The sequence below is a fragment of the Coturnix japonica genome, chromosome 3, assembly GCF_054131305.1.
Source record: "Coturnix japonica strain WE chromosome 3, WE-NBRP24, whole genome shotgun sequence".
In the NCBI taxonomy this organism is placed as follows: Eukaryota; Metazoa; Chordata; class Aves; order Galliformes; family Phasianidae; genus Coturnix; species Coturnix japonica.
The window spans coordinates 6212238-6229303 of record NC_140665.1 but is presented as its reverse complement, the minus strand read 5'-3'; the positions used below and the strand labels follow the sequence as shown (position 1 = coordinate 6229303).

The following is a 17066-nucleotide window of genomic DNA, read 5'->3' as shown; positions in this document are numbered from 1 at the left end:
ACCCACACAGTTAAGTAAGCAAATTACATAGGCCAAATTTTCAGTCCTTTATTTCTGATATATATAAATGATGTTCTTCCAAATGGTGTTTTTTTCCCCAGTGAGTAATTCTAGCAAGATCCAGGAAATTCCGAAGAAAAATTAATGATGTAGCACATATGTAACCATATAAAATATACAAAAGAGATCTTCAGAATACACAAAAGAGACATATACAAACTTCATCAATTTGCAGCTATATTAAAACCATTATAAATCAATGATTGGTGTCTACAGACCTCTTCAGAATTAATGACATTAAGCCCAATTAGTCTCATCACTCAACCCTCTTCAAAGACTTTTTCTTATTTTTAAATACAACTGTAATTATGGCTAATTGCTGTATACATCCTCACTACTCCTGTTACCTTTAAAAGACTGCATGATCCGGAAACGTGGTTTGGTGAAGCGTTTTTTCCAACAGTAGAAAACAATTTGGGGAGCAGAAGGAAAGGGCTTTTGTTACTCTTCTTACCTTAAAACTTGCCACTAGAATTAAATGACCTTTCTGACTATTTTAGGGGGATAGGAATTAGAGCAGACCGTAGCAACTTCAACAGACGATGTCAGTTAGAAGAACAAGAACCAAAGAAAAGTCCGAGTAAGAAACAAAGATCAGTTATTTGAATTTCTGTTTTTTCCTTGCCTGAAACTGTTCAGTTTTGTTTTTGACAGATTTTACTAGCATTGACAAGGCAGGATCTATGGATTTCTTAGTCTCTTTCTTTGCCATCTTTTTCTCCTGCTCCTTGCTGGCCTCGTGAAGATCTTGCTGCTTTTGCTCTCTTCGGCGAGCTTTCTCTTCCAAGATCCTTTCTACTGCTTTTGTCTTCTTGAAGTTTGGATCGGAAGGATCCACATTAAATAAGGGGGATGTAAACATGGCTTGGAACCTCGTATCAGAAACATTTACCTGAAAGGCAGAAAAATAATATTTTAGGTAACCTTTGGCCATCATAGCAAAGCTTTTAAATACAGTAAAATATTGGAGTCATAGCTTAAGGAGTCATAGCTTATGAGATTGTTCACCATTTCTGGAACTGCTCAAGTTCTAAGTATTCATCAAGTGTGGAGTTGAGAATCAAAGGATAATATTAGTAGAACAGATGAATGAATGCATGTACAAGTGCTGCATATGCCTCTATCAGCAAACAAAGCATAAGTTTCTTGTTAAAAACTGACCAGAATGAAACTTGCAGTGGGTAATCATCAGAACAAAGGTAGCAATGAATTTTACAAGGCCATATCTGCCTTATCTTACAAGGCCTTGCATACTGTCTTGTCTTACACAAAATCTGAACCTTCCCCACTTCAACCATGTTTTTAATTTGAAAAGAGCCCATACCTCCCCAAAGGGGAAGACACAAGTTCTTCTACTCAGAGCAAGAAAGAAGGAAATGGGACCACTTGGTTTTCCCCCAAAAATAAGCCTAGTATCTAGGCTTATCTAGACAAACCTGAAAATCAAAAGTACATAATTACCTGGAAGTCATCTTCTAATAATTCCTTCTTTTTCATTAAGAGTTTCTTCTTCTTCTTGCTTAAGTTCTGCTGTTCTACAATTTGCTTATAATTAAAATGCTTTCTGCCATCATCCTCATCATCCATCATAAGTAGAGCCATTTCAGCCTGTCACAAAATAAGAGAGTTGAAGTACACAGCAGAATAGTTTTCTATGAAAATATATCAACCATGTTCATGAAGTCTGTATGACTCTACATACACGAGTTGAAATAGTGTTGTCAATGCAGTATTACTGCAAATATAACGGCATTAATGTTTTGAGGTGCAGTATTAAATATAACAGTTGACTTTTATGTTTTATTGATTAACTGCAGCCACACACTTCAATTAAACTGATAAAGCAGTTTGAAAATTGAAAATTATATACTATAGCACAGAAATAATGAACACTATTTGTATTCAAATCACAAAATGATAACAACCACAAAGAAAAACTTAGTAAATAGATTTAACTGTTCATTCTGGGAAAGAATGAGAGAATGTTAAGTCTACAGGACAAACGTGCTTTAAAGCTAGAGAGACTAACCACCCAGCCTGGTTTTCATGCCCTTAAACTTCAGTATAACTTAACTTGACCCTGTTGGGTGCATTCAACTATAATCTTCCAGAAAGATCCTGGTATAATCTTAAGATGTCAAGTCAGTGACCAATTACCATTCTCCTTGGTTTTGTTCCAAAAGCTCTAGCTGTTAAAGTTATGTGGTGCTAGGAGACTGGGTAGTTCCATTCACACATACATTACATATTTGCAGAATTCAGGCACTGCCACATGTGTAAATCTACACACTTCAAGCCACTTTACCTTCTGTTTTTCAACTTCAGCTTCATCTTCTGAGTTACTTTCAACCACCTCTGCCTTCTTCTTTAAACCTACAGGCAAAAATAGGCTATTCATACACTCATTCAAGCTTATGCATGAGAGCATAATTGATCTATCAATAGAATCTCACATTTCATCTCATTTTCTTACTACAGTGTAAGATTTGGAAAACTGAATACAAAAGTTCACTGGATGCTTCCATCATTCAAGAAGAGAACAACATTCAGAAGAAATCATCGAACAAGAACAGTTAAAACATAAGGTTAAATCTGCCATCTCAGCGAGATAAAATATATTAGCGAAACAAAAAAACCCCACACAAATTGCTTTTGAAATTTAAAGCCATGTTGTGCTGTTAGCCATGCAGGTGCAAGAAATACAATGCAAAAAAAGGCTCTTTACAGAACCATGGGGATGAAAATATGATTGACTGTTCAGACTGAATGTTCCTGTGATAAAGCACTCTGATAAAGCCCGAGAACTGAACTGTTGATTTAGTTTTAGAATATGTGCAAGAAAATCAGATTCAGATATTATATTGTTACACGGCAGGAAAAATTAAGTGCAAGATATAGGCAGCTCTGAAATCATTCTTATCTTCGCAGAACTGACTACATGACAGAGAAGTAAACAAGGCATGGAGATGCAAAGTGATTGCAGTGATTCTAGAATCAGCTAAGTAAATCTCTTAGCCTTTCTATCCATCCCTCAAAGAAGTCCCCTCCAATTATATTCCCTCATCCTTCATTATATGTATAACCATGAGTTCATCCTCAGTCTTCAAAAACATGTGTTGTTGCAGAGGCGGATGAATCAGGAGCCAGTTTCGAAGTAAGGCTTTTTCCATAGAGGAAAATGAATTAATTTCTTACCATGACCCTAGATAGCTAAAGGTTGTAATTACTCTCAGCACTAAAAACTTTGCATCATCGCCGAAACAGTTTGGTTTCAGAACTCACAAATGCTACCTGACATAGTCCCTGTCTTCAAACACATTCTGGAAGTCCATCCCTTCCTCCTTTTACAAACACATCACATAGAATATCCTGAATTTAATTTCTCCGCCAATTCTTGCACTTCTCTGCCACTGCAATTACTTCACAATTACCTTCCACACGTGGAAAGAAAGCAACAGCAATTTTCACATTGCTAGAAGGCACATTTATTCCAGAAGTTACCTGTCTTAACTCACCTGTTTTTCCAAGTTCCTCGGCAAAATATGGATCATTGAGATCGACATCAGAGGGAATTTCATCTTCACTCATTTCTCTCTCAGCAGCAGCCTGTAACAAAACCCAAACATTATTTCAGCCATCATATCAGCTACTAAAAATTCACTGCAATTAAATGTTCCTTCTGCTGGAAACTAGGAACATGAAAACCAAAATACTGCATGCTGAATCATCACCAAACTAGAAATGACTGGAAATTGCTAGTAGACAAATTCACAATTTAAAGCCTGGACCACAGATTGAAAGCTTTCCTGTTACCTGAAGACGAGTGTTTAACGCAGACCAAGGAACTCCATTAGCTGCAGCCATGGACTGTACCGCACTAGTCTAACCATACCAACAAATACATGCAGTGGATGTAGTTCTAGCTACAGAATAGCTACCTGATTGCTCTTAATTACTACAAAGACAACCACTACAACCTTACTACATCTAGTAGCAAAACAAACATTTAGTTTCACCACCTATTCCTGCATTTCTCTGCCACTGCAGTTACCTCACAATTACCTTTCACATGTGGAAAGAAAGCAACAGCAATTTTCACATTGCTAAATGGCCGTTCCATACACAAACACATTTACTTTTGTAATTTCAAAGTTGAATAGTTCTGCAGGGCTATTCATTCTTTGCTGTTCCAGGTGTGGGAAACAAGCATCTGTTTTATCCTAGGCTGAAAAGGTCCAAAATTACAACTATCGCGAATTCTAACTACTTCCCACCAAAAACATACAGTGACAAAGACCCTCCCAAATGCACTGAAAAATTAATACGTTAGAAATCAGACAAGTGACATTGTTCAGCGCAACACTGACACATCCCTTAGCTCTGCAGATTTCATAAGGCACTCTAATCTTTCCAAACAAGTGACTGCTGTGCATTCAAACCTTAAAACAGTACTGCACATTATACAACAACTTTTTTTATTTAGTTTATCCAGAACAAACAGACAGCAGCTCCCCCAGCATCTGACCACAGCGGACATTACCTTTCTCTTTTTTTTAAGATTTCTTTTTTCTTTCTTCTTCTCCAGGTATTTTTGCCATGGAGTTAAGTTATCCTTTCCTTCCAACCTGTTCTTCACCATTTCTTCAGCAGATTCTTTCAGGCCTAGAACAAAAAAAAAAAAAAAGTTAAAAAAAAAAAAAAGAGATGAATCCAAATGGTTTTTTCCCTAATTTTTCTTTTAAAAGTCCCTAAAAACAATATAAGTATTGCTTAGAGCAACATCTTTATCAAGAAGATCAGCTTAATAAACTGCATTTTTTCTTTTCCAGAGGACCATAACCCTGACTGATAGACAGTTAGTTAGCATGCAGCTCCTATTTGTATAGTTGGATATATAGCTGTATAGCCACTATTTGTATAGTTGGAAAATTACAAGTGTATAGTTCTAATTACAGAATAAATGGATAGCCAGAGAGTATCTAAGAAAAAACTCACCAGTGCTGAGGCTTTCAGTTGAGATGGATGCCCACCAGTGCTGAGGCTCACCACAAAAACTCCACAAGGAGCAATCTCCAGAAAGAGATGCTACCTTAGTGGCAGTCAGCCCTTACATGGGATCTAGGAGAGGTGGAGCCAGGTTCCACCCCTTCTGGGAGCACAGCTGAATTACCTTCACCTGTGCTCCTGCAGAAGACTTGTCGCTTGTCTCAGATGGTTAATCAGAGGTTCTGGCTGTGATCAGCAGTTTACCTTACACTATTCAATGTACAACTAACTTCCTGAACATATGTTATGAACTGAACTGTATGGCCAAATTACCAAACATAATTGTACCTTACTCTGGAAACAGAAAGGAGCTTCCTATAACATGCATCATTCAATTGTTCAAAGAAATGTCACCTTAGGAACAGTTAATGGATTGGTTTTTATTTTATAGCTATATTATATCCAGAGTAAACAACTTTGGGTGCTCTCAAAAAGGAAAGAAGACGGTAAAAAAAGATTAGCTGATTTTCCTTGCAACACGCTGAAGCAGAATAAATTATCACAAAGGCAGAATTCGCTTCCAAGACAGGAGGTGATAGACCAAGCAAAGTATCTGCCCCTACCTGCAACTCCTTCATTCACTCACTACTTGCTTGTTTTTCTTGAGCTTCTCTAAGAAATGAGTCAAAAATCCAATAGTTACCATCCTCCTTTAGGATATGACTGGTAGACCTTTGGTGTTGTTTTGGAGTCATGTTTCCATTTCCCCCTCTCCAAGTCTGATACCTGCCATCCTGGCACCAATTCTTGCTCTTCTTCACTATCCCTTTTGTACTGTCCCTACCCAGCTCTCAAATCCTCATTTCTCACTTCTCATACCAGCTTTACGCTCAGAAATGGAACCTGGATCTCTCCTGGTGTCCTAGATTTTTCTTTCCACCTCTCAAGCCAATGCCTGCTCCTCATCATTCCTTCCAGCTCTCCTCAGTGACAAGGAACTGAAAACAACGTTCACAATGGAAAAGGATGGACAGCCCTTATGGATAGTCCTATTTGTCCCTAGGAAAGCAGCTCAACATTCTTCCGACCAACTGCAAACACCAGTTTCTCTTCTCACACTTGACTACGCTCCAAAAATCATTCAAAAAGGCTGGAAAGCAGGTTACAGCATGTCAGAAACATGAAATATGAACAGTGTCTGAAAATGTATTAAATCATTCCTTTTAGGAAGAAGGGAGTATGGCAAATAAGGATTTCTAATATGCTGGAAAGAAACTAGAACTAGCAGTAAGCAGTAAACCAGCACCACTGCAAAAACCGGGCACTGAAACAGCAAATAAATACAAAGCTATGACAAAGTAAAGCAAGGATATTGCATAGGTCTTCCCATACACATCAGAGTCAATGAAAACGGAGTCATTTGCTTCCCAGAAACTAATTACAATTACTTTGGATTATTTTTCAGTAGCTTTGGTGAAAAAGTGACTGGACTCTTCCTGAGAATAAGAGCATATTTAAGTGGTCAAATGACTTTTGATTGTAGAGGTGGAAAGGTAGAATTATTAACTAGTCATAGAAAATGTTAATTTATGTTATTTAATTTAAGAATCACTGTTCTCACTTAATCTTTACAAAACAAGGGTCACGAAAAGAGGGTAGAATGGCAATATATGTTAGTGCACAACTAAATGACATTTGAAGTAAATGATCAGAAGTGATAATACTGTACCAAAATTAAGCATATTGCTTTGCTCGCTGCTGGAATGGAGAGGGAGGGCTGTATGAAAACCTGCCTGAATATAATTAAGAATGGCAACTGTGCTCTTCTTCCTCTTCACCTTCTAAAGGGAGCTTTGAGAGCTGGATAAGGATGCATGGTGATTGTTAATCAAATGAGATATGATTAAGAAAATGGATGGTTAAACATAACATTAATTTTGTGCCTCAAAGAAACAGACCAGAGAAAGCTGGAAGTACACCTAATTTATTCTTGCTGGCACTATGCTTTATTTAAAGCTATTATGATTCAAGACTAATGGAATGATTTGCATAGTACGTGTTCTATAACCATGTGTAAATATTGGTGCTCAAACTCAAATTTTTAAGTGAGTTCAAGTCTGACTATCAATTGAAAAAGTTCTTCAGTTCAACCACTGTAACTCTCTATATTAAATGTATTGGCAGCAAAGTGGTTTTGCAGGAAGTCAATCAGAACCAGGCAAAGTTTGATAATAAAAATATTTAAACAGACAGAACTTTCTTAGAACTAATTTAAGGAGACTTAAGAGATGAACACAAAAACCATTATTGAATTCCCAGAACATTCTGTGTGGAACTCGTTTGGAATTTAAATAAGCACATTTGATCAAGGAAAAACAAACTAATAATTAATGTGCTTCTGTTCCATAGGAAAGCATAACCACAGCTGTGTGTATTGCCAGAACTATAACCTCCTGCTCAATTCCACCCTCAAATATTTTCCCCTTCAATAGCGCTGAACCTTCTCTACAAATGTTGCCTGAAATCAATGAAGACTAAATTTTGCCAGGAGGTTGAATATAAACCGGAGTAGACTGACAGACTCAAGAGCCAGGAGAGGCAAGGCAGCCTCTGGTACCACAGCACTGGTACTGACAGCACCAGTACCACAAGCTAAATTAAGGTTTCCAAAACCTGAACACTCATCCTATATTAAATAATGTCTGACCCCATATAAACCCAGCATATTCCTAGTATAGTTGTTTCCATTGTGGTTTCATTGTGGTTACAGCTTCTGTATGACACACTGCAACTGAACATCCCTGCAAAATGTTCTAATAGAAAACGCTGCTGCCTCCAATGCTAAGAATTAAAAGATATTAACCAAGCAACTCCAGGAATGGAAATACTGACACGCTGTGGGCACTTGGAGTAAAACAAGTTAGTGGGCTAGGGGAAGGCACTTGTCCAATAACAGACATTAAGTGCCTTCCCTTAAGTGTACTGGGAGAATACTTGTCAGAAGTTATTTGAATTATACAACTAAAGCTCATAACTATTTTAATGCAATGCATGTTTTCAAATACAGTTCTTATGAAGAACTAGGTATGACATAAATTCATGAAGTTTAATTGATTTCACTAAATTAGTACACGTACAGAACAAGAATTTAAAAAAGGATCATTTGTATAAAACAAAAGATGCTCAAGTTAATTCAAAATTAACAGTACAACCGAGATCCACATTCCAAAATGGAATATGGAAATCAGTGGAGAAGAGGCTGCATTCTACCATGGCTTGGGTCTCACTGGTTACAAAAGCAGACCAGGTTGTGTCCTTGTATCGGCCTGCAGTCCCATACCCTCAAGCCAGTGCAACGCCAGCTGCCCCCAATATGGACAAGTCACACCTTCCTGGTCTACGGCCTGCAATGAAATCCTTTGAGCAGTCACCAAATGCTCCTATTTGCCTGACAGTCTTAACAAGAGGATGACAGCCAGTTTCTCCTTTTCTTGAACAGTTCTGCTATTTTAACAAATGAAATTAACTTGCAAATGAACCTAACAAGCCTACCTGGAACCCATTTAATCTCCATTTCTATATCCTTTTCTTCCTGCTTTTTCTCTTTTTCTTGGATACTTTGCAAAAGTTCTCTGTACTTGGCAATTTGCTCTTCATCATCTTTTTGGCTCTTCCTTGGTTTATCATCTTCCACTTCAGAAGCTACACCTTCCCCTAGAAAATCAAAGTAAAGGTATGAAAGACAGCCTCAAAGTGGTCAGTTGAATTTCACATTTGGGAAATACACCTAAGGCAATAAATAAACACAGTAATTCCTGGCATTTTCCTGTATCATTCCCAGACAAAGTAACCAGGTTTAGAATTATCTGAGAGAAGATATTTATCTGTCCAATCTGCTTCTTCCAGAGCCATTTAGCTCTGGGGGAAAAGTATGTTATTTTCATAGGAGAACCTGACCATGGCTTTTCAATAACGAGTATAATATTGTCACTGTAAAAGGAAACACTCGAAGTATTTTCTAATTATATGGAATTTATACATTTGACTCACATTTAAAATGCTGTAGCTAATGACTTTGTGCTCAGAATTTAATAATGAAGGTACCTTGCTGCTGTTCTTCCTCTTCTTCACTGGATGAAGCCAAATAAGCTTGAAAATCCATGTCCAGAAGTTCTTCTTTATTAAAAGTTCTGCTAAGTGATGTTACTCGTTCATGATCCGTTTCATCCCATGTGATATCTACCTTAAAAATAGGACAGCTGCTTGTAGAAGCCAATCTGTTAAAACTAAACATTCTAAAGCAGACTTTTTAAAGAAAATTGCTTCTTTAATGGTACAAATGCTTTAAACGTGTTGCTAATGTTCCCCACAGCGATTACCTAAAATAATCATTTATCAAAATCAATTGAATTTCAATTTGATTTCTTCTTGAAAAAGGAATTCAAGGAGTTTTAACTACATGAAAGAGTGAAGAAGTTTCCTGTTGCATTTAAGGGTTCTGTAACATCATGTCGCACAACACTAAATCTCTGTAAGCCAAATTTCCTTTGGGGCAGCTGATACTGGAACTGAAGCAGTAGTCATCAACTTTAATCCTCCAACACAATCTCAATCCTGGAATCACACATGGATTGCAACAGGGACAACAAAAGTGTTTACACAACTGCACCCTCAACTAGAAGATGAAACATATCTGACAAACCATCCCACAGAAATGGCTTGGTTCTCAACTAATCACTTCTCCAATGTAGATCATTTCAAGAGCAGATAAACGTTCAGGCTTTCACATAAGACCGAGTAGGAAGATTGTTACAAGAAGGGAAGCAAATGTTTAAGCCTGACATTAGCACTAAAAACACTCTTGCCGAACTGCATCCAAATAGCCATTTTAAGCAAATGACGTGATTTAATTGCAGATAACAAAGTAAGCCCACATGCAACTTGTAACAGACCTAAAATGAAGAAAAAAATACAGTCTACAATTTTTAACAAAGAAGCTTATTTAAAGGGTCACAACTTGGGACACTGTAACATGCTTGCATCTCATAGTATGACTGAGGTCTCCATTTTGAAATCATGAGCAAAAGCAGGAAGGTTTTCCCTACTACTTCTATCATTAATAAGCTGATGATAAAACTAAATGAATTAGAAAAACGTTATGAAAAGATTGTAAAGATACCTTTGATGTTCCCATTGCAGCAGATGTGAAGTACTTTGGCTTATATACAGATACATTTACTTCTGAGGCTGTGTCTTTTGGCTTATCCTCAAATGTAACATTATCTGGAATAAATCTTAAAGGTAGATAAAATGTTATTATTCAAATACAGCGGGAAGGTTCATAGTAATGAACAGTCTGTTTTTCACAAATAAGGAACATCATCACAAAATAATGAGAAGCAGGAGAAAAGAGAGGGGAAATATCCCATTCCTGAAGATGCCTCGTATAAGGATGGGCCCAATGAAAGTGACCCAAGCAAGTGGAAAGCCGTGGCATACCATTCTTCCACTGACACCATATGGTTTGAAGAGAGGGATTGTCAGAGTAACCAATGGGCAGAGCTGCGAGCCATGCGGATGGTTATCACCATGGAACCTGGTGACAATGCATTGAACATGCGCACAGATAGTTGGGCTGTATATTGGGCGCTCACCCTCTGTATTGCACAGTGGGCTACCCAAGACTGGACCATCCACACCCAACCCATCTGGGGCAAGATGTGGTCAGACATATGCATGCAGTTAAACACAGAACCATCTATGTCTACCACATTTACAGACATCACCCCCTGCAGTCACTGGAAAAGGATGAGGCTGACATGCTGGCTCAAGTATGGTGGACTGAGAACTCTCCTTCTGAGAATACTGCACACTGGGTACACTAGAAGCTGTGACATGCTGGACAGAAGATGATGTGGCCAGCAGCCAAAGCACAGGGGCTGCACCTAACAATGTCAGATATTATCCAGGCATATCATGATTGTGAGCCTTGCTCAAGACTGAGACCAAAACCCTTGCCAGAGATGACTGCCCACCTTGGCAGAGGACATAACCCTCACCAAAGGTGGCAAGTTGATTATATAGGACCTCTTCTGTGAACTGAGGGTGCCTGGTATTCATTATCTTGTGTCTACATGGCAAGTGGACTGATGCAGGTCTAACCGGTACCAAAAGCAAACCAGGTCTACACCACCAAGCCTTTGACCAAGTTAATGGTGGCATGTGGGACTCCACAGGTCATTGAGAATGATCAGGGTACACACTTCATGGGCACAACAGTATAAAGCTGGGCAAAAAAGAACACTGAACGTCTATTTCATCTGCCATATAATCTAATGGGAACAGGTCTCACTAAATGTTATAATGACATCCTTAAGGCTGCTCTGAAGATAGACTCTCGGACCCTGCAGGGGTGAATGAAGAGACTGCATGAAACCCTGCTGGAGTTGAACAAAAGACCTAGGGATGGTAGATCCAGTGCCCTTAAGATGCTTCAAACAGCTAGGGCTTCCCCTTTTAGGATCCAAATTGTGGGCACTGACAATCAGGTAAGACCTCAGATTGGTACTGAAAACAACCTTCTGCTCCCTGTTCCTGAGAATCTAGAACGCTATACCCATAGAATAGAATTGCCCTGGAAGGTGAATGTAGGACTGAAGTAGTGTGGCCCACTTGCACCCTGGGGGGAGACTGTTGGAGGTGGGAGGCTCAGTAGTCCCTCTGGTAATCAGTACATGACCTACTAACATTGTGGTCAACACTCCAGTCTTCATTGCTAAGTAAAGCCACATCATGTCCCTGTGGCAGATCAGAATCCTCCCCCTCTGGTGCCTGATATAGTAACGCAGTCACAAATATCTGGCCAGGGAGTGTGGTATAGACAGCCAGAAAATGCCCCAGTGCAAGCCAAAGCACTGACTCAAGACATGAATTCAACCTGTATCTTATCTTGCCTTGGATGGCAGAACTCCCCCTCCTGGTACCTCTGAAACATCTGTACTACTCTGTGAGTCTTAAAGAGTTTCTAAAATCACCAGAAGGAGCAAAATGTCATTGAAGTGCTCAAGTGTTGCTGTGAGATGAAGCATGAGAACCTGGTGATGGCCTCTGTGGGACTGATGGAACACAGGATGGACCTGCACCAAACAACGACATGCCTCCAGTAACACCACCAAGCACTGACCCATGAGAGAACATAAACTCCAACCACAAACTGATCATCAGTCATCTTACTTGGTGTCAACCTCAAACTTACCATTTCAACATAAAAAACTTGAGGAACAAACAGACGAAAAGAAAGGGAAAGAGAAAAGAAACAACCACCACTGCCTCCCATACCTTAACAGCTCATTGCATGCTCAATTTCTTTTAAAAACAATAACTTTGGTTAAAGAATAAACATCGTTCAGTTCACAAGATTCTAGATTGATTTTAAATTCATGCCCTTCCCCCCCTAGGATATATAAGAAAGCCACCATTAGATTTACCTCAGGTCAATAAAAGAGCAGCTACTTTCAAATTCCAGGCCATCGCATTCCTCATATATTTTATTGGCTGTTTCAGGAGAGTCACATTCTACAACTGCATAGAAGTACTTCAGTCGCTTAAACTGATACTCCCTCAGTTTTTCCTTATAAAGCCTGCAAAAGCAGAAAAGAACAGAATTAAGTGAGCTGACTTAAACAGGTTCCTATCTTCAAAATATTTTAATTCAACTCCTCAAATATACCCATCACTGAAACACTCTCCCTGTCTTTTAATAAGTGCAGATTTTAAACAGCAAGACATTCTACCAATATCTATTCAGTTTTACTCAAGGGAATAATTCACACAGTTCTGTTAAAGGTGGTTGTGTTTCACTCAGTGCATTTTCCACCCATATAGTTAACATTTAAGGACTGAAATTATTAGAAGAATATTAAGAATAATAGAAGAATATTAATAGAAGAATATTAAGTTAATACTCGTCTTTCTCTGTTGTATTCTCCGGAAGGTCAAACAGTTCTTTAGGCCCTTGTTGTTCTTCCTCTTTCAATCTTTCTTTTCCAAACTCTGAAGGATAAATCTAGAAATAAAACAATACAACAATAAATTTTAACTGCGGTAGCAAATTGTACACCAGTTAAGAAAAAGATCTCATCAAGGCTTTTACAATTCACTGATTTTAAAGGGTTCAATTCCACAAGTTTTATATCTTCTTAACTTTAAAGAAAAGACCTCATTGCAGCCTTTCAGTACCTGAAGGGAACCTATATCCAGGAGGGGAGTAAACTCTTCGAAAGGGCTGATAATAGCAGGACTAGGGGAAATGGATTTAAGTTGAAAGAGGGAAGATTTAGGTTGGATGTCAGGGGGAAGTTCTTTAGTAGGAGGGTGGTGAGGTCCTGGAACAGCTGCCCAGGGAGGTTGTGGATGCCCCGTCCTTGGAGGTGTTCAAGGCCAGGTTGGACGGGGCCCTGGGCAACCTGATCCAGTAAATGTGGAAGTTTGGTGGCCCTGCCAGGCAGCGGGGTTGGAACTACATGATCCTTGAGGTCTCCTCCAACCTGGGTCATTCTGTGATTCTGTGTGATTACATTCTTTCAAAAATCAGGTCTTACCTTAACAGAAAATATAGTTCCTCCTTTGGGTATGAAAGAATTAAATAAAGCCAGCAAGTCCTTAGCTTTAATTCTATCCCAGTCCATATTACAAACTGCCAATCTGCTTGTAATCTGAATGGGGAGAACAAAAAGAACAAAGTTTGGTTCCTGAGCACTATGGAGAATATACAATTCTCTAACAACTGCTCTGTGTAAATACTGAAGCCAGCAACAAGCTCTACTTAAAAAATACAAACAGCATTTTCCTCAAGACTTGGCAACTATTTAATTGCTAAACCAACCAACACAGCAGACAGAAGGACACAAGTGGTAAAGCACAGTTCCATTTGGTTCTTTCCTACTTACAGATAGAGCTTATCTATCTACAGATGAACCTCTGCTTACAGACAGAGAGACATCAGAGAACACTGGAAGGCTCACATTCATGGCCAGCTTCACCATCACTTGCATTTTGTAATCAAAAATGTCCAAAAACTATTATGAAAAATACTTTCACAAGTTGTTACACAGGCAAAGCTCTACAAGAAACTCATGACTGTACATCTTTGAGTTATTTACATAGTAAATTGTCACATGCAGCAGTTTTACCTCATCTCCACGAGGGGCATCTCTATCTAGTTCACCCCATGAATGCTCAATCTGTGGCTCCTTTGGAAACAAATCATCCAAGTCATCATCATCCTCTGAGCTTGTTTCAATGTTCCCTATTCCTCTAGCCAGATCGGGCTCTATATCACTTTCTCCATCCTCTTCTGAATCACCACCTTCTTCATCTGTTTCCTCGTTGTATTCTGACTCCTCATCCTTGCCTGTTTCCCCATTGTCTTCCAGCTCCTCTTCTTCTGATTCCATACACTCAGAACTTTCCCTTGCAGAAATTTCTTCCTCTAATTGGCTTTCGCTGATGTCACTTTCAGCACCGCTGTCTCTGCAAGCAGTCACTGAAACACAAACATTAGGTATCTGATTTTATGTTGTAACATCATCTGACCTTTTACAGAGAGGAAAAAACATCTTTTTTTCATAGTGTTATGTTACACTTAAAGTGACCGTGGCATCAGATCTTATCATTGATATTCACTTTGATAAATATAAACTGATACGCTATGAGGGAGGATAGTGATAGAACAAAAGGAATGGTTTTAAACTGAGACAGGGGAAGTTTAGGTTGGATATTAGGAAGAAGTTTTCCACATAGAGGGTGGTGACGCACTGGAACAGGTTGCCCAAGGAGGCTGTGGATGCCCCATTCCTGTTGGCATTCAAGGCCAGGCTGGATGTGGCTCTGGGCAGCCTGGGCTGCTGGTTGGTGACCCTGCACATAGCAGGGGGTTGGAACTGGGTGATCATTGTGGTCCTTTTCAACCCAGGCCATTCTATGATTCTACGATATTTTATGTTTCTTACTACCCTAACAAACACTTTTGGCTCCACCAATGGGAAGGACATGAATGTCTCCAATGAGAGAACAAGTACTGATTCTGTGATCAGCTCACTGCCATCCGTAACAATGAACCCAAGTCAGCTGCCAGGATTGATTTAGTGAAATAAAGATTTTTCATGGATAAAACGGGCACAGTATCCAAATAAATTTAGCCAAATTCTACTCGGTATTTTAAAAACTAACCTGATTCTTGTGAATGGTCCCTCTTTGGAGTTTTAACTGTATTAGCACCACTTGGCTTTGAAGTCTTCTGCTTGTTTTGAACTGAAACCGACCTTTTTGATTCTCCACCTTCCTCATTTTCCCCATCACATACAAGGTCCTTGTCTTCCTGGGACTCATCCATTTCTGTCCTGCTTTTCTTGGAGTCCTCTTTCAACTTGAATCTAGATGCATCTTTCTGCCCTCCATTCCGAAGTCCATCTAGTTTGGTCCCCACTTCACACGCTTGGTCCACCCCTTGTTTATCCACTTTACTTCCCCCCCGACTAATCACTTTTACAGACTCTCCTTCTCCCTTCGGCTTCGCTTTTTTCTTCTTTTTCTTCTTTTCTGCACTATCATCTTCTGAAAGCTCAGAGTCAGACTCCGACAAGGCATAGAACTTCCTGAGGTTCTCCACAGAGGTATAGTTAACAGGCCGACCCCTTTTATCCACCGTGCACTTCAGCTTGAACCTCTTATCATGAAACATCGCTCGGAAGCGTTTATCAATCTTGACTTTACGATCTTTTTCCGGCATCTCCCAAAACCTGGGATCTCGGGCGACACGGCTGAACCGCCCATCGCTCAGTATTTCCTTCTGGGATGCCATTTTTGACCTCACTGAAGGCTGGAATGAAAAAAAGAACACAATAATACAACCGAGCTGTCCCCCACGGCCCCGCTCACCCCCTCGACCCCGGCCACAGAGGAGCTCGGCCCACCCCAGGCCGCCCCCACCGCCTCACCTGACACACGCCGCTCCGCCAGGCTCAGGGCCTACCACGCGCCGCTACGGCGGCCGCAGAGGGACACACTACTCCCACCGATCACGGCTGTGCGCATGCGCCAATATGGCGGCTGTAGTAGAAGTTGTGGTAGTGGAATAGGCTGTGTTACACACAGTTATATTCTTGCTGTGTTAAATAACACCTTGGAAATACGTGTTTTACTCTGGGAAGTATTCTGAACTGGACAAGGACTTACTATGCAGGAAAGCAGCCTGCCAGCCTTGCCATTCGTTGTTATATTGCTGTTCTTTCTAGATAGAAGTAATGTGGAATAGACATAACACGTGAAAAGTGCAAAAATCACTATTGGAAATTAAGACCTGTGCATCTCTAAGGGAGTTCATGAGGCACTTTTATTGCCTTCCTCTGAGAAAGTAAAAGTATACGGACTGTGTTAGCCTGTGCCTTTTTGGAAGAAAATAATTTGACGTTATTGTTTTAGGAGTTCCTTGTTGTAAGTACTTCTACCTGAGATTGCTTTCACTGAGATTGCTTTCAATTTCATAAACCCCCAAGAATTTCTTAGCTACATAGTGTTAATAACAAAAGAAAGAGCATATATTTCTTTGTTGTAGATTCACCAAATTCAGGTATTTATTGGTGCAGCGTTTGGAGACGCTCTGTATGAGCTTTGCTGCTTTTTGCAGCTGGCAGAGCGAGAGAGAAAAGGGATTTTCTCCTTGTATATCACCGCCATTCACTGCCATGTCGGATTTGGGATGGCTGTCAGGAGCTGGCTTTGGCACCCTGACTGTGCTAATTAACAATAGAAGAATAGTCTGAAGCATCAGAGCTGCTGGTGTATAAGAAATAGAATTTACAGGCACATTAGCAAAGTGTAATAAGAAGTAATTCCTTTTTTTTGCATGGAGTGTGCTTTGCTAAGTTTCTGAACTTACTACTGAGATCAGTGAAAGCCAGTGAAATATATCTTTGGGTAGTGGCCCAGTTGAGTTTGCTTGGTCTTCATTGAGAAGTGTC

General features: G+C 39.6%; 1 protein-coding gene across 2 annotated transcripts; it reads right to left on the bottom strand.

The window, feature by feature from the left end:
* Nucleotides 1–23: 23 nt before the first annotated feature.
* Nucleotides 24–16086, bottom strand: ESF1 (ESF1 nucleolar pre-rRNA processing protein). 2 transcript variants are annotated; one of them, XR_014944347.1, is made up of 14 exons: nucleotides 16044–16086; nucleotides 15277–15925; nucleotides 14238–14590; nucleotides 13647–13760; nucleotides 13011–13111; nucleotides 12534–12686; nucleotides 10226–10340; nucleotides 9151–9285; nucleotides 8599–8760; nucleotides 4601–4722; nucleotides 3576–3666; nucleotides 2366–2433; nucleotides 1522–1668; nucleotides 24–952 (listed from the first exon to the last, which is right to left on the bottom strand). XR_014944347.1 is itself a non-coding variant. In XM_015856738.3 (14 exons), exons 2-14 carry the CDS (start codon nucleotides 15905–15907, stop codon nucleotides 659–661), a joined length of 2490 nt encoding a protein of 829 aa, XP_015712224.2. In that variant the 5' UTR covers nucleotides 15908–15925; nucleotides 16044–16086; the 3' UTR covers nucleotides 24–658. The 2 variants fall into 2 exon arrangements, 1 of the variants encoding a protein (XP_015712224.2); XM_015856738.3 differs by having other exon boundaries at nucleotides 9151–9289.
* Nucleotides 16087–17066: the final 980 nt, after the last annotated feature.

Bases quoted from the DNA above. Each gene is read 5' to 3' on its own strand.
- ESF1 (XM_015856738.3), bottom strand. From the start codon at position 15,907: ATGGCATCCCAGAAGGAAATACTGAGCGATGGGCGGTTCAGCCGTGTC. The intron at 13,761-14,237 runs GTAAAACTGCTG...CTCCCCATTCAG, and splicing joins ATGCCCCTCGTGGAGATGAG to ATTACAAGCAGATTGGCAGT. The intron at 3,667-4,600 runs GTAATGTCCGCT...GTTTTGTTACAG, and splicing joins ATCTTAAAAAAAAGAGAAAG to GCTGCTGCTGAGAGAGAAAT.